This window comes from Ovis canadensis, chromosome 1, assembly GCF_042477335.2.
Source record: "Ovis canadensis isolate MfBH-ARS-UI-01 breed Bighorn chromosome 1, ARS-UI_OviCan_v2, whole genome shotgun sequence".
In the NCBI taxonomy this organism is placed as follows: domain Eukaryota; kingdom Metazoa; phylum Chordata; class Mammalia; order Artiodactyla; family Bovidae; genus Ovis; species Ovis canadensis.
The window spans coordinates 63,937,753-63,965,681 of NC_091245.1; the positions used below are offsets into that span (position 1 = coordinate 63,937,753).

The 27,929-nt window shown below is 36.3% G+C and overlaps 1 protein-coding gene across 5 annotated transcripts in view; it reads right to left on the reverse strand.

Annotated features, from left to right (window-relative positions):
* The window catches only part of COL24A1 (collagen type XXIV alpha 1 chain), a 392,145-nt gene that overhangs the window by 223,781 nt on the left and 140,435 nt on the right, over positions 1 to 27,929 (reverse strand). For all 5 annotated transcript variants that reach the window (XM_069596518.1, XM_069596489.1, XM_069596509.1 and 2 more), the window contains 3 exons: positions 27,702 to 27,755; positions 27,393 to 27,446; positions 22,570 to 22,623 (listed from right to left, as the gene is read on the reverse strand). In XM_069596518.1, the coding sequence (XP_069452619.1) occupies positions 22,570 to 22,623; positions 27,393 to 27,446; positions 27,702 to 27,755 (162 nt within the window). The remainder of the gene's footprint in view (positions 1 to 22,569; positions 22,624 to 27,392; positions 27,447 to 27,701; positions 27,756 to 27,929) is intronic.

The following is a 27,929-nucleotide window of genomic DNA, read 5'->3' on the forward strand; positions in this document are numbered from 1 at the left end:
CTTTCTCAAATAATACATTAGAATGAAATTCATCAGGATCAGTTTCAATATTGATAATAAGCTAAGAATTATACTTTGCTCATATTTTGTCACAGATAGTTATTTTAGTGTTTTCTTCTGACATGGAAAAAGGAATAAAAAGCAAGATAAGTAGAAAAATCATATCTTTAAAAGTTAAGAAGGCGGCAATTAAGTATGAATATCAGCTAGAAAAGACAGTTCAGTGGAGGGATAAATATTATGATAATTAGTGCCAACTAATAAGATAGACTAGCAAGGTTGATTCTGGAAAACTCATTTTAGGGGAAAAAAAGTCGAAATTAAGTGATACCAATTCATCCGGTACGGATTAGGAAAGAAATGTCTTGATTCCAATTTAAACTTGGGTTCTGTGGAGAAAATATTACTTGTGGATGTTTCTGCCAAGAGAAAAGGCAGTGGTAACAGAAAGCCTGGACACAAGGTCAGATTTCTGGAAACTTTGGAACAGAACACATTCAATTCAGACATGCCAATTGCTTTTCTAAGGGAAATCATGGTTACCTATACCTTCTCTCCCTGGAGGAGGAAATAGCAACCCACTCCAGTGTTCTTGCCTGGGAAGTCTCTTGGACAGAGGAGTCTGGCAGGCTACAGTCCATGGGATCGCAAAGAGTCGGACACAACTGAGCGTGCGCACGTGTGCATGCATATACACACACACACCTTCTCTGCCTTGAGTAATTTTTCTTTATCTTTCTTCATCTGCAACACTTACATTTAAATAAGAGATTAAACAATATATTACTTGAAAATCTTTCTTTGACCTCCAATACCCTGAGTTAGGTCCCATCTAAGACCCTCACACCATCCTAGGGTCCTACAAGGTTACTTAACCTTGGCTGGTTTGCTATTCCTCATCAGATTATAACACAGGTATGTATAATAAATTATGTATGTTACATATATAATAAATTCCTGGAGGGCAATTTTATCTCTACTAACCACCATATTCCCAGAAACTAGTAAAACACCTGGCACATAATAAATGTTAAAAAGTTTTTATTTGTTTTTTGTTGTTGTTGAACAATGACAGGTATGTTTGTTTCTTTTGCCAAAAAAAAGATGACAACATGGCTAGTGGCTACTTTCGGCCCCTTGGTACCAGTTTACAACCACTGGTTCACAGCATCCTCATGGATAAATTCATAATTCCCATCCATTCAAAAGATAAGCCTAGAACACCTTTTATACTTGAAAGAAAGCTATAAAAGGTATAAAATTTGTCATGTTAAAAGAACTCTGGGAGTCTGAAAAGGATCTCACCAGCCAGATATGAGATAATATGAACTTCAATAAGGATAAAAATTGCAATGGATTGAAACATGTCAAATATGTTTAAATTAAAAAGTTCAAAATGATACAGTAATAAAAAATTATTCACATTAGAAGCTGAAAGAGAGCCAACTCATTTCCAAAACTGGTAAACAAAGGTGAAGAATCAAATGTTTATTCTAACTTTTCTATACATACTATAACTAACCAAAGAGCAGATTAGGGGATGTATTCAAGCCAATAAACCAAAAAAAAAAACAAAACAAAACAAAAAAAAACCAGAGAGAGAGAGCAAGAATATCACCATTTTGCAATACCCAACATGATCTAATGTATTAATGTATAGGGAATTGAAGCACCACAACTGTTACTGATTTGTGCTTCCTGATGAAAGAACACAATATCACCCACAGTCTTGCAAAAAACAAACAAGCAAAACAGACTTTGGTCAGGCCTCTATATGTGACTACTAATTTGCAGGAAATACAGAGGAGGGAGAAAACATGCTTATCTACATCATGAGACTATAATCAGCAAAACCCATGCTGTTGGAAACTCTACACGTTAAATGACACGGGATCTTCAACGATTATAAAGTGGGGAAAAAAACAATGGAAAAAGAACTTTTAAACTGAAAGACACAAGACTTAAAAAAAAAGACTAAACAATAGTTTAAAAGATGTGCACTTGAGTGATAAACTATAAAAGAGGAACTGCTTACTTTCGGAAGGAGAAAAGAGGCTCGTGGCTGGGTTGGTATCAATAAAAATTTCTGGGGATAACTGGCAGTTTCATTCCTAAACTTTGCATTAGTTGTAAGAACATTTGTCTTATAAATGCCTGTGCTGTACATTTGTTTTATATAGTTTTCAGTGGCTGAAATTTATGTTCAATAGAACAGTAAAAAAAAAAAAACGGTATTGTGCTTCTGGGTTAACTTGGACTATGGAGTATATACATGAACATCGGCTCCTTTTAAACATGAAAATTATAGTAAAGGAATGTGAAAAAGACAAAAAGTACCAAAGATGAGGGAATAAGAGACAAAAGATGTCAAAAAATTGGATCCTATATTATAGCCATGTAAGTTGACTATTTTAAAATTAAAACTTTATTTAAAAGTTCAGAAGCACATCAATTTAGTTATTAAAAAGAGGGCGTGGGGGGGAATGCTCTTCAAATAGTATACCTCAGAAACTTGGCCAGAGAATATTTTTATTATATAAAAAATTCCATACCTGAATTTTTGGTATGGATTGGGTTACCATCAGGTAAAGATCTTACCTTTTAAATAATAATAAATTTAAAATATAAAAATCAGAGTTAACCTTGGTCAACTGTATTTTAATGATAATATATATCTATAAAAGATATCCTTTAACTTTCAAATTTACTGTTGAAATTGTTAATCAAATGACAGGACACGGCTACCATTGCCAAGTAGCAAAATTTCAAAGAGCTTAGAAATTGAAAGATTTAAAAATACACAGTTCAGCGTCTGTAACTTTCATCTAAAAAAACTACACTGGCATGAAACTACATAGAAAGAAAATTTAAAAATATAATAAAATGCTCTAATTCTGATTTTTTCATTTAAAATATTTTGGTAAACATTGAAAAGTCAAAATGGTTTCTTTCACAATGCACTTCACTATCTCTGCGGTCACATCACAACTGAAAACATAATACCTTACTGAGGAAAAGGACTAGGAGTTTGATTTCTGGAGATTTCTTAAAAAAAAAAAAAACTGTGATATAACTGATATATAACATATTACTTTCAGGGTAAAACACCTGTATATACATAGAAATGATTATTACAATAAGTCTAGCTAACATCCATCACCATCGTTATAATTGTGTATGTGATAACTTTTGATATGTACTCTCTTAGCAACTTTCAAATATATAATACAGTATTATTAACTATCCCACCATGTTATACATTACAATCCTATGACTTACTTACTTACTGGTTTATTTTAGCCTTTGTTGTCTGTGCTTCTGGTGTCAAAGAGTAAAAGAAAAAGAAAGTCATCACCAAGACTAAGGTCAAGAAGCTTCTGCCAATGTTGTCTTCTATGAGTTTTATGGTTTCAGGTAGTCCAATCAAGCTTTATATCCAATTTGAGTTAATTTTTGTGAATAATGTAAGATAGAGGTCAAATTTATTTTATTTTATTTTTTTTTGCATGTGCTGTTCAATTTTCCCCAAACCATTACTATATGCACTGTCCTTTCCCTCACTGTATACTCTTGGTTCCTCTGTCATAGATTAACTGACCATATGTGGATGGGTTTATTTCTGATCTTTCTTTTTTTCCTTTCTATTTTGTTCCACTAATCTATGTGTCTGTTTTTATACCAATATCATACTATTTTAATTACTAAACCTTTGTAATGTAGTTTAAAACTAGGAGGTGTAATACCTCCAACTTCTTTCTTCTTTCTCAAGGTTGCTTTGGCTATTTGTTATCACTTATGATTCCATACTGGAGAAGGAAATGGCAACCCACTCCAGTATTCTTGCCTGGAAAATCCCATGGATGGAGAAGCCTGGTAGGCTACAGTCCGTGGGGTCACAAAGAGTTGGATGGTTTGTTCCATTTTTGTGAAAGATGCCACTGGAGTTTTGATAAGGATTGCACTGAATCTGTAGATTGCTTAGACAAGTACGGACATTTTAACAATATTAATAATTCTTCCAGTCAATGAACATGGAATATCTTCTCATTTATTTGTGTCTCCTTCAATGTCTTTCATCAGTGTCTTACAGTTTTCAGTATACATGTCTTTCAGCTCCATGGTTAAATTTATTCCTAGGTTTTTGTTTTGTTTTTTTTTGTTTTGAGGCAAATGGGATTGTTTTAAGGTCTCATTCTGATATTAGTGTATTGAAACAACTGAAAAAAACACCTGATTTTTTGTATCGATTTTATATTTTGCATCTGGTGCCTTTTTAATAGAAATAGTTTAATCACCATTTTTTATCAAGAAGCAAAAAAGTCAAGAAGCTTTAAAAATAATAAGTAAAATGTGTCTTCTATTTTTGGACTTCTAATATTTGTTTACTGTACTGAGAAGAGTGATTCAGCATTCTCTCCAGTAAAAACAATGTTTTATTATTCTCTGATCACTAAAAGCTGGAGCCTAATTCACATTCATTTTTAAAGCAAAGCATGAAAATTAAAGCACTAACAGATTCCATTAGTTTCCTAAGTCATAAAAGTAAAACATTGTCTTTCCTACTCTGGCAAAGTGTCCTAATAGGATAAATATAATGTTCTATGGTATCCATTAAGCACATTAGCACCTCTTTAATAGGAGTAGTAAGTCTGTTTTATTTTGAAATATATAGTTCTTCTAGGTTAAAAAAAAGTTTAAAATGGTAAATGGATAAATAATCCACAATAATTAATTCAATGGATAAACTAATTATGGTATATTGGTAAAATGAAACAACCTGGATGTGGCAACCTGGATTAATCTCAAATACATTATACTAAGTAAAAGAAGTCAGACCAAACAAGAGTACATACTGTGTGAATTCATTTACATACAACTTTGGAAAAATGCAAATTCACCTAAAATGCAAAAAGCAGATCAGTGGTAGCCTGGGAAGAACTGGGGCAGGAAAACAAAATGAGGGATTACAAAATGTGAGAAAGTGTTGAGTTTGATAAATACCTTTTCTATCTTGATCTTGGTGATGGTTTCACAGGTGGCACATAAATGAAAAATTACGAAATTACACAACTTAAAATATACACCGTGGCTCAGATGGTAAATCCGCCTGCAATGCAGGAGACGTGGGTTCCATTCCTGGGTTGAGAAAACTCTCTGGTGAAGGGGATGGCTATCTATCTTTCATTTATATTTTACAATAGTTAGGCACATGGAGATATTCTGGAGCACTTCTTACCAGGTTAGTCAATAAACAGCAATAAATGTTTTCTACCTCCTTGGCAAGGCCAATTTACAGGGACCGAGTAGGGAAAAAGTGCAGAAGCAGCCTTATGTCAGAAGATGAAAACTAGGGAAAAATGGAAGATTCTGGAAGTAAGATTTATTTTTAGGGGAAACATCAAAATCTCAAATTCTAAGAGAAATAATGGAGTTTCCAGTGGGTAAGCCATTTCCTTTTCCAAGGGATATTCCCAATCTAGGGGTTGAACCCAGGTCCCCCACATTGTAGGCTGATTCGTTACCATCTGAGCCATGGTGTATATTTTAAATTGTGTAATTTCATAATTTTTCACATATGCGTAACCTGTGAAACCATCACCACGATGAAGATAGAAAAGGTTATTTGTATAACTCAGTACTGTGTGAATCACAGCAAACTGTGGAAAATTCTTTAAAAAATTGGGACTACCAGACCACCTGATCTGCCTCCTAAGAAACCTGCATGTAGATCAAAAAGCAACATTTAGAACTGGACATGGAACAACAGACTGGTTCAAAATTGGAAAAGAAGTACACTGAGGCTGTATATATGCATAGTACATTATGCGAAATGCTGGGCTAGATGAAGCCCAAGCTGGAAGCAAGATTGCTGGGGGAAATATTAATAACCTCAGATATGCAGATGACACCACCCTTATGGCAGAAAGTGAAGAGGAACTAAAGAGCCTCTTGATGAAAGTGAAAGAGGAGAGTGAAAGAGCTGGCTGAAAATGCAACATCTGAAAAACTAAGATCATGACATCTGGTCCCATCACTTCATGGGAAATAGATGGGGAAACAATGGAAACAGTGAGAGAATTTATTTTCTTGGGCTCCAAAATCAGGGCAAACAGTGACTGCAGCCATGAGATTAAAAGACACTTGCTCTTTGGAAGAAAAGCTATGAGAAACAGACAACGTAATAAGAAGCAGAGATATCACTTTGCTGACAAAGGTCCATCTAGTCAAAGCTATGGCTTTTCCAGTAGTCGTGTATGGATGTGAGAGTTGGGCCATAAAGAAGGATGAGCACAAAGAATTGATGCTTTTGAACTGTAGTGTTGGAGAAAACTCTTGAGAGTCCCTTGGACTGCAAGGAAATCAAACCAGTCAATAGAAAGGAAATACCTTAATATTCATTAAAAGGACTAATGTTGAAGCTGAAGCTCCAATACTCTGGCCACCTGATGGGAAGAAGTGACTCACTAGAAAATACCATGACGCTGGGAAAGATTGAAGACAGAAGGAAAAGGGAACACCAGAGGATGAGATAGCTGGATGGCATCATCAACTCAATGGACAGGAATTTGAGCAAACTCTAGCAGACAGTGAAGGACAGAGAAGTTTGGCATACTGCAGTTCATGGGGTCACAAAGAGTCAGACATGACTGAAGGACTGAACAACAACCCACTCCAGTATTCTTGCCTGAAGGATTCCATTCACAGAGGAGCTTGGTGGGCTACAGTCCATGGGGATGCCAAGAGTCAGACGTCAACTGAGGGACTCTCACCTTCACTTTTCATATGATAAATATATACCTCGATTATACCTATATAAAGCTATACAAATAAAAGCTAATTGGTATTGGGTGTTTTAGAAAATCATTTGCTCTTTGGTGAGCAACAGTTTGTTATGATTTGAAAGAAAGAAAAGAGAATTTATTCATTGAACCTGGCCCCAGATAAAATTTGTGAAATTCAGAATTTGAATAGTTTTGGAAGTAATAGCACATTCAATTATAATAGATTAAAAATAAAGCACATATTTGGGGAAATTTCCACTTTTATGTTATTTTATAATATAGCTTTATTTTTTATTTATTTTTTAAATGTGAATTTGGGGCTCATTTATTCACTTCTCTTTAACATGGTGCCTAAGCACTTCCAGGGATACAAATAATTTTTTTATAATGTTACTTTAGATACTCTGTTATTACAGATGAGTGACATTTATGTCATTTAACTGTCAAGATTTTTTCATTGATTTCTATATACATTGTGTATTACATACATAATACAATATGATTTGGCTTAAATTTATCTTCTGGGTAGTTTATAAGTCTAAACAAAGTAGAGACATTGCTTTGAAAAATAGTCATGTTGAGAAAAGATAAAATAAAAAAATTATGAATTCCTAGAGGGCAAAGTGGAGAAGGCAATGGCACCCCACTCCAGTACTCTTGCCTGGAACATCCCATGGACGGAGGAGCCTGGTAGGCTGCAGTCCATGGGGTCGCTAAGAGTCGGAGACGACTAAGAGACTTCACTTTGACTTTTCACTTTCATGCATTGGAGAAGGAAATGGCAACCCACTCCAGTATTCTTGCCTGGAGAATCCCAGGGACGGCAGAGCCTGGTGGGCTGCCATCTATGGGGTGGCACAGAGTCGGACACGACTGAAGCGACTTAGTAGTAGTAGAGGGCAAAGTTATGCAAATCCTCATCTGGTGCTGGACACACAGTACATTAAATAAATATTTGATGGCTGGAATTGATGAATACATTAAAAACAAATTCTATTTGAATAATTATATTTTCAATTATGCAGTTTCTAAAGTTACCCTTTGTCTGAAAAAATCACCAATTAGTATATATTCTATAAATAGGTTTAAATTTTACATATGCAAACAAGAAATGAATGCACTCAGAGGGAGAGAGATTCTGAAAGGGGGTTTGAGAAACGGATCCAAAAAACAATCATAAGATTTTGTTCTTTAGCATTTGTGGAAGTACATGCCATGTCAAGGAATATACTGAGTCCAAGTACGAAAGTAATAAAAGAAGATTAAAATGATCTTTTCTGAGTGAGGATAATCCATCCAAAAGTTAATGCCAAAAAAAATATTTGAAAGGACAAAAGTAAAAAAATCAGTTTCTCAGTAAATTATAGAAACTAAACTGTAACACAGTGTGTAACTGCAAATTAAGAAACTGCTCTGTCTTCTGAGAAAACCACAAACAGAAAGCTTGAGCTTCTGGAAAAAGAAATGCAGAATAAAGAATTCATCTAAGTATCTGGCTTGCTTTCATTTTCTTGCTGTTTTAGATCTAAAAATCCATTAAAACCAGATTTTTTTCATTATGATACTTATGAAAATCTCTGCAAATGATTATTGCTATTTATATTTTTCCCTTTTGCAACTCTGTACGTTTAAGCAGTAAAAATAGCACAGCTGAACTCTAAATTCCATTTATATTTAATATTCTAAAAACTCAGCAGAGAAAATCCACAAAGATGATAAAATGCCTTACAAGATAGCATACACTCTCTCCTGAATAAAACTTTGTTTAAATAGTATTTACAGTGTTTGAAGACACACACACAAAGAAAGCCCTTCAAAGTCAGCTGCAAGTCTTTTATTCTACAGAAAGCTATAGAAAACTATCATTAAACTTATAATTTTAAATAAATTATTTTGATCATTATTTGATACTTAAGTTTGGATAACCTATAGTGACAAAAAACAATTCTATAGTAGAGTCGGGAAGGGAGGAACATGAAGGGCAAAATGGAAAGATTACAAAGGTGAACAAAGAAATTTTGGGGTTTGATGGGTAAGTTCACTATTTTGATTTTGGTGACTGTTTTACAAGGTAAACATATGTCAAGAATTATCAAATTATACAATTTAACTATATGCAGCTTTGCTGTATATAAATTATACTATAATAAAACTGTAAAACAAAAAGCAATATTTTATATAATCACCTGTTTGTTTGTTTGTTTTTTTGGTAAACAATGGCTGTCAACCATTCAAAGAACCTCAGAAAATTTGTACTCAAATAAAAATCAGTGAAACTGAGACTTCAAAATGTTTTGGAGATAATAACATGACTGTGATTTAATACTTACCTTTAGATAAATATCATTGTGGGTACTCACTGTCTATATATTTAACTCATTTAGAATTCTTATGAGCATCTTAAAGAGTATCTAGTCATTCCTTCAACACATAGTTACTATGTGTCAAGCATTGTTCTTGGTACTGAACATATACTAGAGAAGGAAGATATTCCCTGGTTTCATAGAATGTATATTTTGAAGACTCTTCACCTTAGATTCTCATTTCATTGTAAATTTGTGGTAGGGAGTGAGAAGCTGGGTGATTTAAAAACTTGATTTATATTGTTACTGGGAACTGGCTTATATCAATTGCCCATATTTGTTCTAAATACATAACTATGGGCCAGGGGCTTCTTAGGTGGCTCAATGGTAAAGAATTCGCCTGCCAATGTAGGAGACGTGGGTTTGATCCCTGGGTGGGGAAGATCCCCTGGAGAAGGAAATGGCAACCCACTATAGTATTCTTGCCTGGAGAATCCCATGAACAGAGGAGCCTGGTGAGCTACAGTCCATAGGGTTGCAAAGAATCAGACATGACTGAGCGCACGTGCGCGCGTGCACACACACACACACACACACACACACACGGGCCTGGGGCAGTCTATGTTTTTCTCATTCTCTTGTTTTCCAAATGGAATGAATATTGTGGCCATCTTGCTTTTCTCTAATATCATGTACTGACTAGTTAAGATATAGACTTATATCTATGCCTCACTGAGAATCCACCTTACCCAAAGAACCTGGCCTTGGAGCTCAAAGCAACAACTGACCAATAGGTTGTGTTATTTTTCTTTGGAGAAAGAGGAATGTATTTTCAGTTAAGTGGATGGCTGCAGCATATTACCAAAGGCATTTGAAAAACTATGTAAGTGGGAAGAAGGGTATATAGGGAACCAAAGGCATAAAATGTAGAGGACATTTCTTTTTATCTGCTCACCATCTCTTTGGGAAACGACCCTCTTCGCCAATCTGTAGTGTGTGTGCTTCTGGTCCCCGTCGCAGTATTTAGGGGTAGGTAAATGATCCAAATTCTGTCAATTACAGTATTCCTGTTCCAATGGATGTTGTGATTGATTTAAAGATGACCTAATCCCAGTCAGGTTGGCTGCAGTCCATTTTAGAATTTCTGCTAGAGCTAAGCAGAAAGAAGAGCGCTTTCCTTTTGCTAAAATTGATCACTCAGAGCAACATAACCCCAGAGTTGCCAAAATCCACTGTTTCCACAGCATGTTGTGAATGAAGCCAATAGAGATAAGTTAAGACTAGGAGATGAGAGTAACTTGATTATATTCATCTAGTTCCTGTATCTAGTGAAACCTCTTGGCACACGCACTGCTGGACTTCCTGACTACTTCAGCCAGTCCTGAAAATTGGCTGAAAATTGTTTGAGTTAGCTTTCTGTCATTTTTAATGGAAATAGATCTGACTAAAACACGGAACTATCTGCAGTTCTCTAAATACACACAGCTTCATCATATACCTGTTCTGGAATATTCTTACCCTATGTTTGCATTTGGTTAAGTCTCTACTATTTCTTCATCAGCCAGTCTTCTTGGAAGTCTGTCTTACCTCCCTGCCCCAGGTTCCTTCATCACACAATTTGTCACCAACTCAATTATATCATGATCTGTGAAGCTTATCATAGTTCCTCTTAGTCAAAATCACCAACTTGTTCCTTTATATTCCTACATAACTATTAACATGGCTTTTTAGTACTTAATGCACTATATTATAATTTGGATGTGTTTCTTTATTCCAATGTGTGAGCTGAGGGAGGGAAATGAATGTCTCTTACTCATCTTTATACCTCCAACACTTAACTTAATATGTTGCTGAAGACAATGCTCCATAGTCTCGGATTTTGCACCTTACACAAATGAGGTACTTAGCTTTCCTCTTACAAGTCTCTCTTCAGGGAATTTTTCATAGTAAAGAGATAATGTCTTCCCCTACAGCAACAGGCAGCAATACTTACTGTCCAGATAATAATGTCTTTCTCTGGAACCCATTATCTTTTATAGCTGCCCATTATAAAAGATCTAGCTTACCTCAGCTCAAAGTTCCTCTTATATAATGCAACCCACTGCATATGCAAATAGCATCCAGCTCTCTTCACATCACCCTCTGAGAAATGAAGATCACTGAGTCAGTGAAAAAATGTTGATACTCCAGCAACTACTACTGCTGAGAGTAATAAATGATCCTTTGTCTCTGTCCCAGGAGCCTTGTGTGTTCTCCCAGAATCTATGAAGTGGTTAAGTTAACTTGTTGTCTTGCCAATAGGATAAAATATCAGATCCTTCACAGTCCCTGATGATTCTAGGGATAGGAATGGAATACTGGTGGAGAGAGAGCTTTCTGGAAGAGAAAGTATGAGGGCTTCACCAGAAATGATAACAGGATAGGATATGGGAAGATTTCATGGGAACTGCCAGTGAACATGACCAAACTGTACAGTCAGCTAGGCAATAAGTTGTCCCCAACTATACCATCTGCTAAGAGGAGGAACTGGGAAAGATGGGTATAGACCAAGTACTGGGAGTAGGAAGTACCTTGTTGTTAACTCTTTTTTGGGTGGAAAGATATCCTCATTAATCTGTTGAGTAGCCTCAGGTCTAACTCACTGTAACAACAGTACTATTATTAACAGTAACTGATAAGATTTATCCTAGGTTGGCAGAAAATTCCACTCATGGACTACCATCCAAACTGAGTAAGAAAAGATAGAAATTTGTGAACACTAATGGGATCGAAAAAGCAAGAGGGTTTCAGAAAAGCATCTACTTTTGCTTTATAGACTATGCCAAAGCCTTTGACTGTGTGGATCACAACAAACTGTGGAAAATTCTTCAAGAGATGGGAATACCAGACCACCTTACCTGTCTCCTGAGAAATCTGTATACAGGTCAAGAAGCAAGTTAGAATTGGACATGGAACAACAGACTGGTTACAAATCAGAAAAGGAGTACATCAAGGCTGTATATTGTCACCCTGCTTATTTAACATATATGCAGAGTACATCATGCAAAATGCCAGGCTGGATGAAGTCCAAGCTGGAATCAAAATTGCCGGGAGAAATATCAATAACCTCAGATATGCAGATGACACCACCCTTATGGCAGAAAGTGAAGAAAAGCTGAAGAGCCTCTTGATGAAAGTGAAAGAGGAGAGTGAAAAAGTTGGCATAACACTCAACATTCAGAAAACTAAGATCATGGCATCTGGTCCCATCACTTCATTGGAAATAGATGGGGAAACAGTGGAAACAGTGAGAGACTTTAATTTGGGGGGCTCCAAAATCACTGCAGATGGTGACTGTAGCCATGAAATTAAAAGACGCTTGCTTCTTGGAAGAAAAGCTATGACCAACCTAGACAGCATATTAAAAAGTAGAGACATTACTTTTGGTCCATCGAGTCAAAGCTATGATTTTTCCAGTAGTCATGTATGGATGTGAGAGTTGGACTATATAGAAAGCTGAGCACGGAAGAATTGATACTTCAAACTGTGGTGTTGGAGAAGACTCGGAGGTCAGACCAGTCAATCCTAAAGGAAATCAGCCCTGAATATTCATTGGAAGGACTGATGCTGTAGCTGAAACTAGAATACTTTAGCCACCTAATGTGAAGAACTGACTCACTGGAAAAGACTCTGATGCTGGGAAAGATTGAAGGAGGGAGGAGAAGGAAACAACAGAGGATGAGATGGTTGGATGGCATCACCAACACGATGGACATGAGTTTGAGTAGGCTCCAGGAGTTGGTGATGGACAGGGAGGCCTGATGTGCTGCAGTCCATGGGGTCGCAAAGAGTCAGACACGACTGAGCGACTGAACTGACCAATGGGCAGAAAGCAGGCAAATCAATACTACTATCACTGGTTTACCTGGGAGATGAGGGGGAAGGTTCCATATTTTTTTCCACAATACCATTGACATTAGGATTGGCTGGCTACTGAACACTGTTTCTGACACAGCTTGGAATCAAAGGCCTTATTCAACTGGCACCAATCTACTTTTTACAACTTTATCTGTCACTCTGTACCAACACAAGGACTCTGTATCAGCTAGCCAGTTTTAAGCACTGTCCGTACATCCACCATGAATATGGTTCAGTACCTGGATGTCCATCTCTGCTCGTGCGATTTACCCTGTCTGTACCGCCCTCCTGCTTTCCTGCCCTTATTCATCAACAATCTAATTCAAGATTCATCATTTCCATGAACTCTTCCCTAATTATCCTATCTCTTGTTAATCTCTTTCTACTAACACTGAACTATACTATTCTAATTCTCACATGATGCCATTATCATTATGTAACAGTGTATGTACATATCTTGTCTTTCTCAAGCAGGCTGTAAATTTCCCCAAATTATGGATAATACATACATTTTCGAATATATCCTACTGTGCTCACTAGGCACAACCATGCCCACTGTAGGAACTCAAGAAATAATTTTTTTATTGACTGATTTAATCACATTTTCTTTCAGCATTACCTTCTGAGTAACAACTAGGAACACCAAATTAACCCAACAAAACCCAGGTGGTAAAAGACGCCAAAGATCTAATTGGTTTAAATGAAGGGAATTCATAAGCACTAAGTTCTACTCAACTCATATAGCTGGCCGCAGGCAGCCTTATTCTGGTTAAGTTCATTAAAGTGCTAAAACGGACATTTAGAAGCACAGCTTGACTTTATATGAGCAGAGTCTCCAAATGAACTTCAGTTTTGGTCTCTAATGAAGACCACCCTGGTAGAAAAAGAGGGCCCACTTCATGTCCACTTCTGGTATCTCTGTGATTAGTGGTCACTTGTGCTGTAAACAACTGGCTTCATTTACCAAGAACTTCATCCAAAATTCAACTACTTGGAAATCGCTGTAGCCCAGGGAGGTTAACAGCTGGATAAACAAACATTCTAACTATCCTGCTACCAAATTTGAAGGTGGTTCACTGCCAGAACTGGGAGGAAGCATAAGGTCAGTGCTCAAAACTGATATTATTATGGTTAAAGAAAAAGAAAAGAGTCTGGCATAGTATTTTCCATATATTTTTATACAAGACAAAGAACTATTATGGAAAAAATTTAAACTATGTTTTAAAAGTACATGTTTTGAGATACCTCTAATATTTATAATTCTGTAAAAAGCTGAATGCACAGGTATATTTACTTCTTTGTTACAGAAATTTAATAATTCACCTGGAATAAGCAAAATGCTAAGAAGCAAGAAAAAAACTTAAGTAGTTTGAAGTGACATTTGTTCAGATGATCTTTAATGATGAATAGTTTTTTCAATGCCAATGTCAAATTCTACAACTCAAAATTCATTGTGTTAGTTTCAGCTTTCTGTTTAGTGTTGAAATGTAAATATCCTTGAGAGGGAATTATATTGCCCTTAGCTGTTAATCAGTTAATGATGGAAGTGAGATATATTTATCAGGTCTTTCTCTAAAACTAGGCTTTGACAAGAAGGGTAAATTATGGAAGGAAAAAGATACACTGGTTGTTTGAAATAGATAAGAACTCATGCCCAAGAGGGAAACAATATACACAGGAGAGACCAGAGGCCTCAGGAAAGAAATTCTTTGGCTATTTCTTAATTTTCTCTGAGAACTACACTGATCCTAGACTATTAAAGAATGACCTGATTTTCTATTTTTATCAAACCTAATTAATCTTGATGTTTGGGAAAAAGAGACAGTGGGGGCTTTACACAGTCTGAATTTAGTATTCAGTTCAGCCGCTCAGTTGTGTCCGACCCTTTGCGACCCCATGGACTGCAGCATGTCAGACTTCCCTTGTCCATCAACTCCTGGAGCTTGCTCAAACTCATGTTCAAGCTCTTTGAAGTTAAGACCTAATCTAATTCACCATTTTTTTGTTTGTTTTAGTGATTAACATAAAATAGGTATCTCTAGGACTTCCCTCGGGGTACAGTGGATGAAGAATCCACCTTGCAAGGCAGGGGACATGGGTTTGATCCTTGGTCCAGGAAGATTCCACCTGCAATGGAGCAGCTAAGCCTGAGTGCCACAGCCACTGAGCCAGTGAGCTGCAACTACTGAAGCTCTAGTGCCTGGAGCCTGTGCTCCTCAACAAAAGGAGCCATCAAGGTGAGAAGCCCACACACTACACCAGAGTAGCCCCCGCTCTCTGCAACCAGAGAAAGCCCACAAGCAGCGAAGAAGAGTCAGCGCAGCCAAACAAATAAAATAAACTAAAAGTAGGCATCTCTAAAGGATCTGTGAAAATTAGTAACTTATTTGCATTTTCTCTTAAAGAGGAGCCAGAAAGGCAAGGATACTCCTATAGTTATGTGCACCTTTGGTTCTAAGGATCAGCCAGTCACTAATATCTATATGGGGTTCCCTGATGGCTCAGTGGTCAACAATCTACCTCCCAATGCAGGAGATGTGGGTTCGATCCTTGGGTCAGGAAGATCCTCTGGAGGAAAAAATGGCAATGCACTCCAGTATTCTTGTCTGGGAAATTCCATGGACAGAGGAGCTTGGAATGCTATAGTATATGCGGTCACAAGAGTCAGATGTGATTAAGCAGCTAAACAACAATACACATCCACGTAAGTGCCAATAAAATTATATGTGGAGAGAATGTCCAAGATTAGTACCATCATTCAAGATCTAAAATACGTAGGGTTTGTGCTCTCTATCAGAGCACGGTTTAATTTGTCAGACTGGCCTCTACAGAGATCAGTTTTATTCTGGAGAATGATTGTAGACCACCACAGCCCCAGTTGCAGCTGCTGTGTCAGATGTATCAAATAATATTATTACCCAAGCAGATGATTGAGACCCCCTTCACATGGTGTGTAACCACTGATTTGGCAAATGCACCCTTTTCATTTATGATTTTTAAGAGATTGAAAGGTAGTTTACATTCATGTGGGCCCCTTTCAATCTAGAAGTATCAGCAGTTCATCTTTACAGAGACAGGTATTTTAGTTAAGTGTGCCTCTCCTCCCTTTATAGGTTTAACTAGCACCACTGTCTAGGGAATTACAGAATACCTGACCCACAGGCATGGATGCCCACAGAGCACAGCATCTCTACATTGAAGGAGATATAAAAGTATCCCCCATGATATGGTCCATTTGTCTTAATCCACCTTGTACCATCTAGAGGCAGCCAGTCTCATGGAACATTGGAACTGCCTTCTAAAGTTATAACTGAAGAACAAGCCCAGAGGATGTTTTGTCTCTAATAAGAAGGATACACAAGTTTGGAAACTAAGAAGTAGAAGTGTGTGTGGTCCTATCTGCCATCACTTCTAGTAAAACAGGATAATTTTTGCTTTCTGTCCCCACAATCTTGGACTTCACAGGGATGGAGATCCTGATATCCAAAGGGGCTCTCCCTTGACAGGAGACACAGCAAAGCTCTTAAACTAAAAATTATGGCTACTACCACTGCACTTTAGATTTTTTATGATAAGATATAAGCAAACAAAAAGAGAGGTCACCAACTTGGCATGGTTAATTGACTGAAAAACAGGAGGAACAGGAGGAAAGACTGCTTCATCCCAAAGAGGCAGGAAGGGATTTATGTGGAATACAGGTGATACAATGGAACTCCAAACAAAAGTTCATGCCCTCGGTTCAGGTTAGCCACTAGACAAGTCACCAAGACCTACTGAGAAGAAGGTGAGAGTGAAAGGGATTTGAAATGGATAGTGAAGGAGGGAGAAATAAGTACCAGTTGTGGCCCCAATGTAACTGGATCGACAACAACCGTAGTACATCCCATTAAAACAAACAGACCTATTAGGTCAAAAAATAAGTGTTGATACAGCACATGAAAAGAAGCTCAACATAAAAAAACAAACAGCCCAATAAAAAAAAGTGGACAGAAGATCTAAATAGGCATTTTTTTCAAAGAAGACATACAGATGGCCAAAAAGCACAAGAAAAGATGTTCAACACAATTAATTATTAGAGAAATGCAAACCAAAAGTACAGTGAAGTATTACTTCACACTGATCAGAATGGTCATCATCAAAAAAATCTACAAACAATAAATGTTGGAGAGAGTGTAGAGGAAAGAGAACCCTTCAACATTGTTGGTGGCAATATAAATTGGTACAACCACTATGAAAAACAGTATGGAAGCTCCTTACAAAACTAAAAATAAAGCTACAGTATGATCTAACAATCCTACTCATGGGTATATATTCAGAGAAAAGCATAATTCAAAAAGGTAAGTGCACTCCAAAGTTCACTGCAGTACTATTTACAACAGCCAAGACATGGAAGCAACTGAAACATCCATCAACAAACGAAAGGTGTTGTATGTATATACAATGGAATATTACTCAGCCATAAAAGAATGAAATAATGCCATCTGAAGCAAAATGAATATAGTTTCTTATGCTAAGTGAAGTTAGCAAAAGACAAACATCATATGATGTCATTTATATGTGGAATATAAAAAAATGATACCAATGAACTTATTTTACTAAAAGGAAATAGACTTACAGACATAGAAAATAAACTTATGGCTACAAAAGGGGATAGTGGAGAGGAGCAGGGAGATAAGTTAGGAATTTGGGATTAACATATACATACTCCTGTATATAAAATAGGTAGACAAGGACCTACTGTGTAGCAATGGAATTCTACTCAATATTCTGTAATGACCTAGAAGGGAAAAGAATCTAAAGAAGAGTGGATATATGTATATGCAAACCAATTCACTTTGTTTTACATTTAAAATGTACACAACTCTGTAAGTCAACTAAACTCCAATAACAATTTTTTTTTAATTTAAAAGAACTACATGAGGTGATGGATGTACTAATTATCTTGATCATGACAATAATTCCACAATGTATATCAAATCATCACATTGTATACTTTTGTAAATATAATTATATTTGCTGATTATTCCCAGTTATTTTTCAATGAAGTTACAAAATATCATAGAGCTTCTTATCATTAAAACAACATGACAAGTGTGTAGGAACAGACAACCATTCAAGTGGAACAGAAAACAAAGTTCAGACATAGACCCAAAAACCATGAAAATTTAGTATATGATAACAGTGACATCTTAAAATCACTGCTGCAAAGACAAATTGCTTAACAAATGGTTCTGGGACAACTGAGAAGCCATTTAATAAAAGATAAACTTAAGCATATATATATTCCAATATTCACACACACACACAAAAAAAAACAAGTAATTTGCTCAAGGTACTCAGGCTACCTCCTCAATTCTTATTCAGAAGACATCAATCCCAAGCATCGTATTTTTCAACTATTAACTTAAGCCTTGTGTAGGGATAACTTCTTTATTATCAATCTTCCTTGCTTTTTAAAAATGCACTGAAGTCTGTGAATTTCCCTCTAGGGTTTGGGTGTTGCTTTAGGTACAATATTGGATTTTATATGATTTGTTACTCAATTCTAAATATTTTCTAATTTCCATTGTGATTTTTTTTATTCTCATGATGTTTTTAAGTTACTGAAGTTTATTTTACTGTTCTTATTATTGTCAATTTAAAACTTAATTATACTGTAAACAGAGAATGACATTCACCTTCTGGAGGTGTCTAGGAATAGTACTTCTAAATCTTGTTTCACAAGTCCTAAATAATTTCATCTATTACAATTGCTTCATTTAATACTTCTATGTGGAGTACTATACCAACATGTTTCTCTAGTTCATTCTGAGTTTTAAGTCTACAATTTTCTATAAGTTTATGAGACTAATTTCCTGTATATCCCATAGGCACTTTAGCCCTAACAAAATTAAAACCAAAGCATTATCTCCACTCACCCTAAATATCTTCCTCCTTCTTTTTTATTGTTTTTAGAATGAAGATCTACATTCTCCCCAACTGTTCAAGCCAAAATTATTACATGCATCTTTTATTCCTTTCTCACATGAGTTGAATGAACTGGACTGTGATTCAAGTGCTGTGAATCATATTTCCTAATTATCTCTTGAAGCCGTCCTTTCCTCTCTATTTTTACAGGCCCTCATCATTAGCCCCTTGGCCTTGCATTATCCTCCCAAATAGCCACAGTCTTGCCACCTCTCCTTTTTCTCCTCCTTGTCATCTCTCCCTGTCTCCTTCTCTTCTTTGTTCCATCTACCACTTATACATTGAAATACATTTCTGATAATTGTATTCCTTTGGTTAAAATTTTTTGATCATTGTCCACAGGATAAAGTCTAAATATAGCATAACATATATGATTGTTTACCTGAGAAAATTCATTTGCTATGCAACAAGAAACTTTTCAGGCTTGATATATGGTTAAACATGCTATTTTAAATTCTTGGACATACAATTCTATTAAGAGCCTAATGTCAAGAAGGATTTAAACAGAAGTGCTGCCTTATATATGAAATCCTACATATTATATTTCTATGATCAAGAAGAAATTATGATCTGTGGATTTAGCCCCATTTCCCAAAACAACCTTGCACCACTTATTGAGAGAACACAGGTTGCATCTTTAGCCTCATAAACAATTTAAAATAGGTAAGCAGTGGCCACAGGACTGGAAAAGGTCAGTTATCATTCCAGTCCCCAAAAAGGACAATTCCAAAGAATGTTCAAACTACCATATAATTGTGCTCTCTTCACAAGCTAGCAAGGTTATGCTTAAAATCCTTCAAGCTAGGCTTTAGCAGTATGTCAACCAAGAACTTCCAGATAAACAAGCTGGGCTTCAAAGAGGTAGAGGAACCAAAGATCAAATTGTCAACATTCACCGGATTATGGAGAAAGCAGAAGAGTTCCAGAAAAATAACCTACTTCTGCTTTATCAACTACGCTAACACTTTTTGACAATGTGGATCACAACAAACTGGGGAAAATTCATAAAGAGATGGGAATACCAGATGACCTCCTGAGAAACCTGTATGTGGATCAAGAAGCAATAGTCAGAACCAGTCAAGAACAACTGACTAGTTCCAAACTGGAAAAGGAATATGATAAGGCAGTATACTGTCACCCTACTTATTTAACTTACATGCAGAATACATCATGCGAAGTGTGGCTGGATGAAACACAAGTTGGAATCAAGATTGCCAGCCAGGAGAAATAGCAGATGTACCACTGATATGCAGATGTCCTACTCCAATGGCAGAAAGTGAGGAGGAACTAAAGAAAGTCTCCTGATGAGGGTGAAAGAGGAGAGTGAAAATGGAGAGGAGAGTGAAGGAAGAGAGTGGCCTAGAATTCAACATTCAAAAAACTAAGATCTTGGCATTCAGTCCCATCACTTCATGGCAAATAGAAGAGGAAAAGGGAAGCAGGGACAGGTTTTATTTTCCTGAGCTCCAAAATAACTGCAGATGGTGATTGTAGCCATGAAGTTAAAAGAAAGGAAAGCTATGACTAACCTTTCCTGCTTGAAAGGAAAGCAGCTTTGACAAACCTAGATAGCATATTAAAAAGCACCCGACAAAGGTCCGTATAGTCAGAGCTATGGTTTTTCCAGTAGTCATGTATGGATGTAAGAGTTGTTCCATAAAGAAGGCTGAGCACCAAATAATTGATGCCTTCTAGCTGTGCTGCTGGAGAAGACTCGTGGAAGTCCCCTGGACTTCAAGGAGATCAAACCAATCAATCCTAAAGGAAATCAACCCTGAGTATTCATTGGAAGGACTGATGCTAAAGCTGAAGCTCTAACACTTTGGCCACCCGATGCAAAGAGCCGATTCACTAGAAAAGACCCTGACGCTGGGAAAGATTGAGGGCAGGAGGAGAAGTGGGTGGCAAAGGACAAGATGGTTAAATAGTATCACTGACTCAGTGGACATGAATTTGAGCAAACTCTGGGAGATAGTGAAGGACAGAGGAGCCCGGCGTGCTGAAGTCTATAGGGTCACAAAGAATCAGATGTGACTTAGCAACTGAACAACAACAACAAAAGGAGGAAGAATTGGTATATGTTGGGACTGAGTACCTTCCAGGACTCAAAGACAGTTAGGCAATGCTCTGAATGGTGACTGAAAATCATAAAATTTCAAAAGCAACAGAGAAAATAATTTCTGGAAAACTAAGTGATGAGTGAAAACATGGCCCATGCATACTGTAAACTGGCTTTATAAAGAAAAGGAAACAATTCTAAACCACACTGATAGCAAGGAGATGACACACTCCTTCTAGGATATATACCATATGTAACTAAAATTATAATACAGTAATCCATGTTCATAAAAATAACCTTTAAAGATAATAAAAGATTAGTTAGATTCTACATCCTCAGTATGATGAAGACAGGTAAATATGATTCATTCCAGGAATGTTTTTATGACAAACGATTAAAAGAATGCAGGCTCATAAAAAAAGATAAACAGATTAATCAGTTAATTACTATTTTGTCTGTTAATAATAAATTTTATTACTATAAACAATTTCATTCCTCCCAGCATCATGACATCAATACATTGCTCTATTTTACCTCCTATTACCTATTATTAAAACTAGATGCAATTATATTGTCTTGATTTTTGAACCATTAACCTCTAATATGTTTTTAAATTAGACAGTAAGAATAGACATTTGCTAAAAGAAATCAGCCAATTCTGAAAGACAGTTGTGGAGTAAGAAACAGACCTTAGAGTTTACAAAGAGAAGGAGCATCAAGATAGCACTATTCCTAGAAACTCCGCCTACTGCTTTGACACTATGGGGACTTTATTGATCTAATTTATTTATTGTGAAGCCAAATCCACTTTCTCAGTGTTACTGCTGCATCTGTGACTCTGAATTAGATGTGAATGTGTATTTATATTTTTTTTGTTGTTTAGTCGCTCAGTTGTTCCAACTCTTTGTTCCCCCATCGACTACAGGGTTATATATTTATGTATGCCTATATTTTGGTTTATATTTTTGAACTAGGGTGAGCTTCAGAAACTTATCTCCATGTAGTATATCTTTGACTCATTAAATGATTTTTTTTAAAAAACTTAAATGTTTCATCTCATAAGTTTATGTCCTATGCAGTCTTGTAGAAAAGAAAAAGCCCCTCTACATCAAGGATTAAGCCAAAGTAAGAATTTCAAAGAATATACTATACAAGCAAATCTGATGCATGTACTACAGACTCACTCGTGTTTATTCTAGAATGAGATCCAAATGATATGCACACACGAAAAAATTGGAAGCAGTCTGCATTAAAAATTCAACGGCATTTATGTTCTGAAATTTGACTGCAAGCCCCACCTATGTGTTTCTAGTAGTTGTTGTGCAGAACAAATAAATCGACTGTGATCTAACCAGGACTATGTGGCTATACCTTTTCTATTTTCTGAAGATCACTGTTGCATACCTCCCGACATATCAGAAAACATTTAGTCCAAACTGTTTACAAAGATATAAACTTTAAAGAGAATCTTGCTTAAGCCTATGATATAAAAGGTTTAACTAACCAAGTTTAATTGCTATGACATTTATTTAAATTAATTGCATTCCCACCAACATTTTACCTCTGGTCCTGGAGGGCCAGATGGCCCCGGGAGTCCTGGGTCACCTGTTTGGCCCTACAATGTGGAGGTTGGGGGAGAGAAATCAAAGTATAAACATTAATTTAATAAATATGATTGAAAAAGGAAACATAGTATGTAAAAACTACTAAATATATTATGTCACACAAAGTTGTAATGACTTTCAGGCAAACAGCAGTCAATATATTATTTCAAAGTTGTAATGACTATTCAGAAAGACTTAAAATCATCATAATTGTATGAAACTTATTATATAAGATACATATAGATCTATACATATTTACCTCTAAATATTAGAGATACAATTTAATGGAAATCAAATGAAGGAAAATAATTGTGGTGTGGGTGTGTGTTATCCAAAGATAAGAGAATAAAGTGTGACTTAACAAAGTAGGAAACTCTAGATAGGAACTGCTTTCATAAACAACTAGAATTCTAGGATTGCCTTTGAAAAATTCTCTCTCCTTTGGTAACTATAAGGGGCCTGATTAAGTAATTAAGAATCACCTGGGTTTAAATGCCTGTAGCTTAACTTCTCTCAGCCTATTTTCTCACCAATAAAACAGGAATAATAATAATGATACTGACAGTCTTACAGTCACTGTGAGAAATAGATGAGACAAATGTAAAGCGATAAGCACGGTGCTTAGCACACAGAACGGACTCATTAAATGTTGATCAGTTTTATAACTATTAATCCTCCCATTCACATCCTCGCTCATCTCCTGGGTGTTACCTAGAATTCCTAGATTGCTTTGATCCTTTGATTAAACTTCTGAAGATTTGATTTCTATATCTCTGCAGCCATTTTCTGACATTCAGATTAACAATGTGAAATCAGGGCTGGAGAAGAAGGGTAAAAGCCTGATCCTGGAGAGGGTTGGTGATGCTCTCAAGAGGTGAAACTACAGAACACGGAAGGCCAATAGTCTGATATCCTTGTTTTCATCAGAACAACTGAATTCATTATTTTTGTCATATTAAATTTCTATGTGAGTTTCAAATCTGACAACAGGTCAAAGAATATATAAAATTTCTTGAATTTATTAACAATAAACTCTTCTGTACATGGGTGTATCCAGTTTCCAAGAAGTAAAGCATAGTTTTCCATGTGTACTAAATTCTTTCTCATACAGTGCTACAGTCTCTGGACTTAAGCAGTACACAGTACACCTACAAATAAACCTAGAGAAAAGTAGTCAAATCTTATGCAGAAGTTCACTTAAGTTCCCCTAAATAAACAAAATCATACTCCATAGTGAGTATATCTAAGGGAGTCAAATTCTTGAAATGAAAAAGTACCTCAGATAGAAACAGCATTTTCACTGAGGCCCTCTAGTGGCAAAATCTAAACAAGACGCTAAATGTACAAGCTTGAGGAAAAAATGGAATACAGCAGGCCTTTGTTATCAGAAAAGTTGATCCACAACCTGATATTTAAGAACATGAACTTGTGGAATAATTTTATTTATCCTTCAGAAAACTTTTCATTTTGAAAACCTTCAACTGCAAGTTTCCTTGAATGTCAATTTACCTTCATAGAAATGTAAAGAACTGAATAACGACTAAGTAAACTGCTCTAAATGGCAGCAACTTCTACCTAAAATATGAAAAGGACATAATTGACTTTGTTGTTTCTCTTTAAAAAAACAACACTTCTTAACTTCAGATAGGTCATTTTCGCTAGTTTTTAAAAACTTGCAGAGTAAAAGTTTCCCTATTTCAGAAGGTTAAAAACCTGCTGGATCAGAACATTCTTTTCTCTTGAAAGCATTCTTTCACGTTACAACCTAGATCCATTTGAAAACAGTATCAGACACTAGCTCTGTAGATGACAGAAAACCGAAAGCCGGGGACAGAGAAGAAGAAAGACATTCGTGACTTTGGCATTCGTTGCATGATAGGGAGCAAATGCCTTAGAAAGACACCACCTTGTACAATTTATTTTTAATATAGCTGCTGATTTTTGTAAGAAATGTTTCATTGAACAAGTGTCTCTTTCCATAACTAGGAAAGGTTTCTAAGTCAAACATCTACACTTTTTTAAATAATAGTAAGATACAAGCAAGTGATAAAGTGGGAGTCTAAAGTCAAGGTGGTCTCACAGATAATAATTCCTGTCTCTTATCCCATCTTCAGTCCAAAGTACATATTTTTCAAGATTTGATAAAACAAACAAAAAATAATCAGCTGTCTCTGACCAAAGTAATCCCTGCTGATATTAACATTTTTTATTAGAATAGTACAGAAACGTATAATATGAACAAGTAAAAGCCTCACTCTCATCATTTCATGCTCCCTGAATCACTGCCTGGAAGTACCACATTAGAGTGTCTAGTGACTCCAGAAGGAAAAAAAATTAAAGGTTTTAAGACAACATGTTAAAGGTGAATCAGGAAGTCTTTGCTTTAGCTTGGACTAGAAAAACACTGATAAGCATTATTACTGAGAGGAAAGTATTAAAAAGTCACAGAGCTGCAAGGAACCTTACATATGATATAGTCTGACACTAATTTTAAACATGAGAAACTAGATACCATGGTGGTTAAATATCCAATGTCACAGCAGGTCGGTGTCAAGGCTGGAACCAAAATCTACATCTCTGTTATTTAGACCAGTTATCCAGCCTTCCCTAATTTCAATAAATATGCAATCATTGTAAATTAAATCAAAGAGTAAAGAAGGCATTAAAAAGGTTTACCTGATATAAGCATGATATGACTAGTTTTCTCAAGTAATTAATTATAAAGCATGAGAATAATGCCATTTATTACTTAGTACTGGCCTTAGAAAATATGTCATACCATTTCATTACTATCAAAAGAAGTATTTTGCTAACACTGCAGATAGTTAAGCTTCTTTTACATGATTTCAAATCATCCTTGAAAAACAGAAGCTTTTTGTTAGCTTGACCCATTCTCCTGCCCTTATGAGATTCACATCCATGGCACAAGTCTGGGTACACTGTCAACTGAGTGAAAAGTAGTAAAGGCAAAGCTCACCATCAACATATCATTAGATAAACAGATGCCAACAACTGCTCTTTGGATTAAATGATTCCTGGGAAATGTATATAAAATGCTGTCACTGTTAGAAGTCATAAGGAATGGTGACGTAAAGCTACGTAAGTTAATGTTGCTAGCTGCTGCTGCTAAGTCGCTTCAGTCGTGTCTGACTCTGTGCGACCCCATAGAGGGCAGCCCACCAGGCACCCCCCCCCCACCCCGACCCCGTCCCTGGGATTCTCCAGGCAAGAACAGTGGAGTGGGTTGCCATTTCCTTCTCCAATGTGTGAAAATGAAAAAAAGTGAAAGTGAAGTTGCTCAGTCGTATCCGATTCTTAGCAACCTCATGGACTGCAGCCTACCAGGCTCCTCCGTCCATGGGGTTTTCCAGGCAAGAGTACTGGAGTGGGTAACCATTGCCTTCTCTGTTAATGCTGCTTACTTTGATGCAAAAATAAACAATCTAAAGATGAGAGGGTGGAGTTAGAGAAACATGGTGAAATTGCTCAGGAAAACAACACTCTTTTATAATGTTAGATTACTAAATTATAATTTTATATCTAATTTTTGGATCTGAAGAATTCATTCCATGGACTGTATCGTCTATGGGGTCACAAAGAGTCGGACACGACTGAGCGACTTTCACTTCATTTTGGATCTACACTTCATTTTGGATCAAAGAGTTGCATAAAACCCTAAAACAATCTTAAAACACTGAAGCATAAAACACTATGGCACAGTGGCTACATACATGGACTCTGACATCTGTGGTCACCAAGGTCTCCTTGGGTGACTACCAACTAACTATGGGACCTTGGGCAAGTTATTTAAGTCTCCGTGTCTCACTTTTCCTCATAGGTAAAATAGGAATAGGAATAGTACCAAATTCATATGACTGTTTTAAGGATTAAACTAGAAGTATAGGTCTTAGAATACTGCATGAAGTGAAGTGAAGTGAAGTCGTTCAGTCGTGTCTGACTCTTTGCGACCCCATGGACTGTAGCCCACCAGGCTTCTCCGTCCATGGGATTTTCCAGGCAAGAATACTGGAGTGGGTTGCCATTTCCTTCTCCAGGGGAACTTCCTGACCCAGGGATCGAACCCGGGTCTCCCACATTGTAGGCAGACGCTTTACCGTCTGAGCCAGCAGGGAAGCTGCCTGGCTTTTGTAAACACTCAGTGAATTTTAGGTATAATCATTACTATGATTTTTAATATGTAGATATATACCATTAACTCAAGTTTTAACCACTCTATTTAAATGTTTTTAAGTATTCAGTAACTTTAGTTTTATAATTTACCAGGCTTCAGGTTAACTATGATACATAGTATCCTTTTATTTCAATTAATTGATCCTCAAAGATTTAAAAAAGACAAGGAACTAGAATATTTGGGCCCATAAGAGAGTATGACATGCTATCTTTTCTTCAGAATGTTTCCTTAGTGAAACAGATATTTAGATAAATTACAGTGTTATTTAAGGTTGCTTTATATTTTCTGGCTTAAAATCTACTGCTTAGTTTAAATTCTATCTATAATAGATTAACCAAAATCTTTAAGGCTCATGGAAATTTGGCTCTGGACTGGGATGGAGGAGGTAAGGAGGGTGAGGTCCCATAATCTATGGGATGTAAGTGGAAAACTTCAAGGATTAGCTGTATTCTAAAACTGGAGAGAAAATGCCATACTGGTAGACTTAAACCCTACTTCTTACACTCCACGAACACCAACAGGTATCAAGAGTCATGCCATAGTGTGCACTCCATGAATCAGAAAGGACAAGCGAAAGTTCAAACCTACTGAAGGTCCTGGCTTTCCTCTCATCCCTGGCGGTCCAGGAAAACCCACAGCACCCTAAAGGAACAGTAAAGAGAGAAGTTATTACACCACAGAAGGCAGATATGCCTCTACTTACGAACAATTAAAAGAAGTCATGGAATTATTGAAAAAAAAATTGAGAAAATGTTTCAAACAAGACATGCAGAATCAAATTGATACTATATCCTAAAAAAAATACATGATTTGAAATAATGAGTACTCCTTTCTTTTTAAAGAATGCATACATTTTCACTGTTTTTTTCTTTTGTATTTATATAAAACTAATGGTACCTTGTCTCCAGTATACCCTGTTTCTCCTTGCTCTCCTGCAATGCCTTGTTCACCCTGGGGAGCACAATTTCATACAAAGACACTTAAGCAATGCAAATGTGGTGATAAGAAGGCAAATACAAGTTATACGAGAATAATTTCTCTATTTGTCCTACTTTTGAGAAAACTTATATAATTAATATTACTGATTGGATCCCATATTTTAATAAAAAATATTTTATAAGTGGT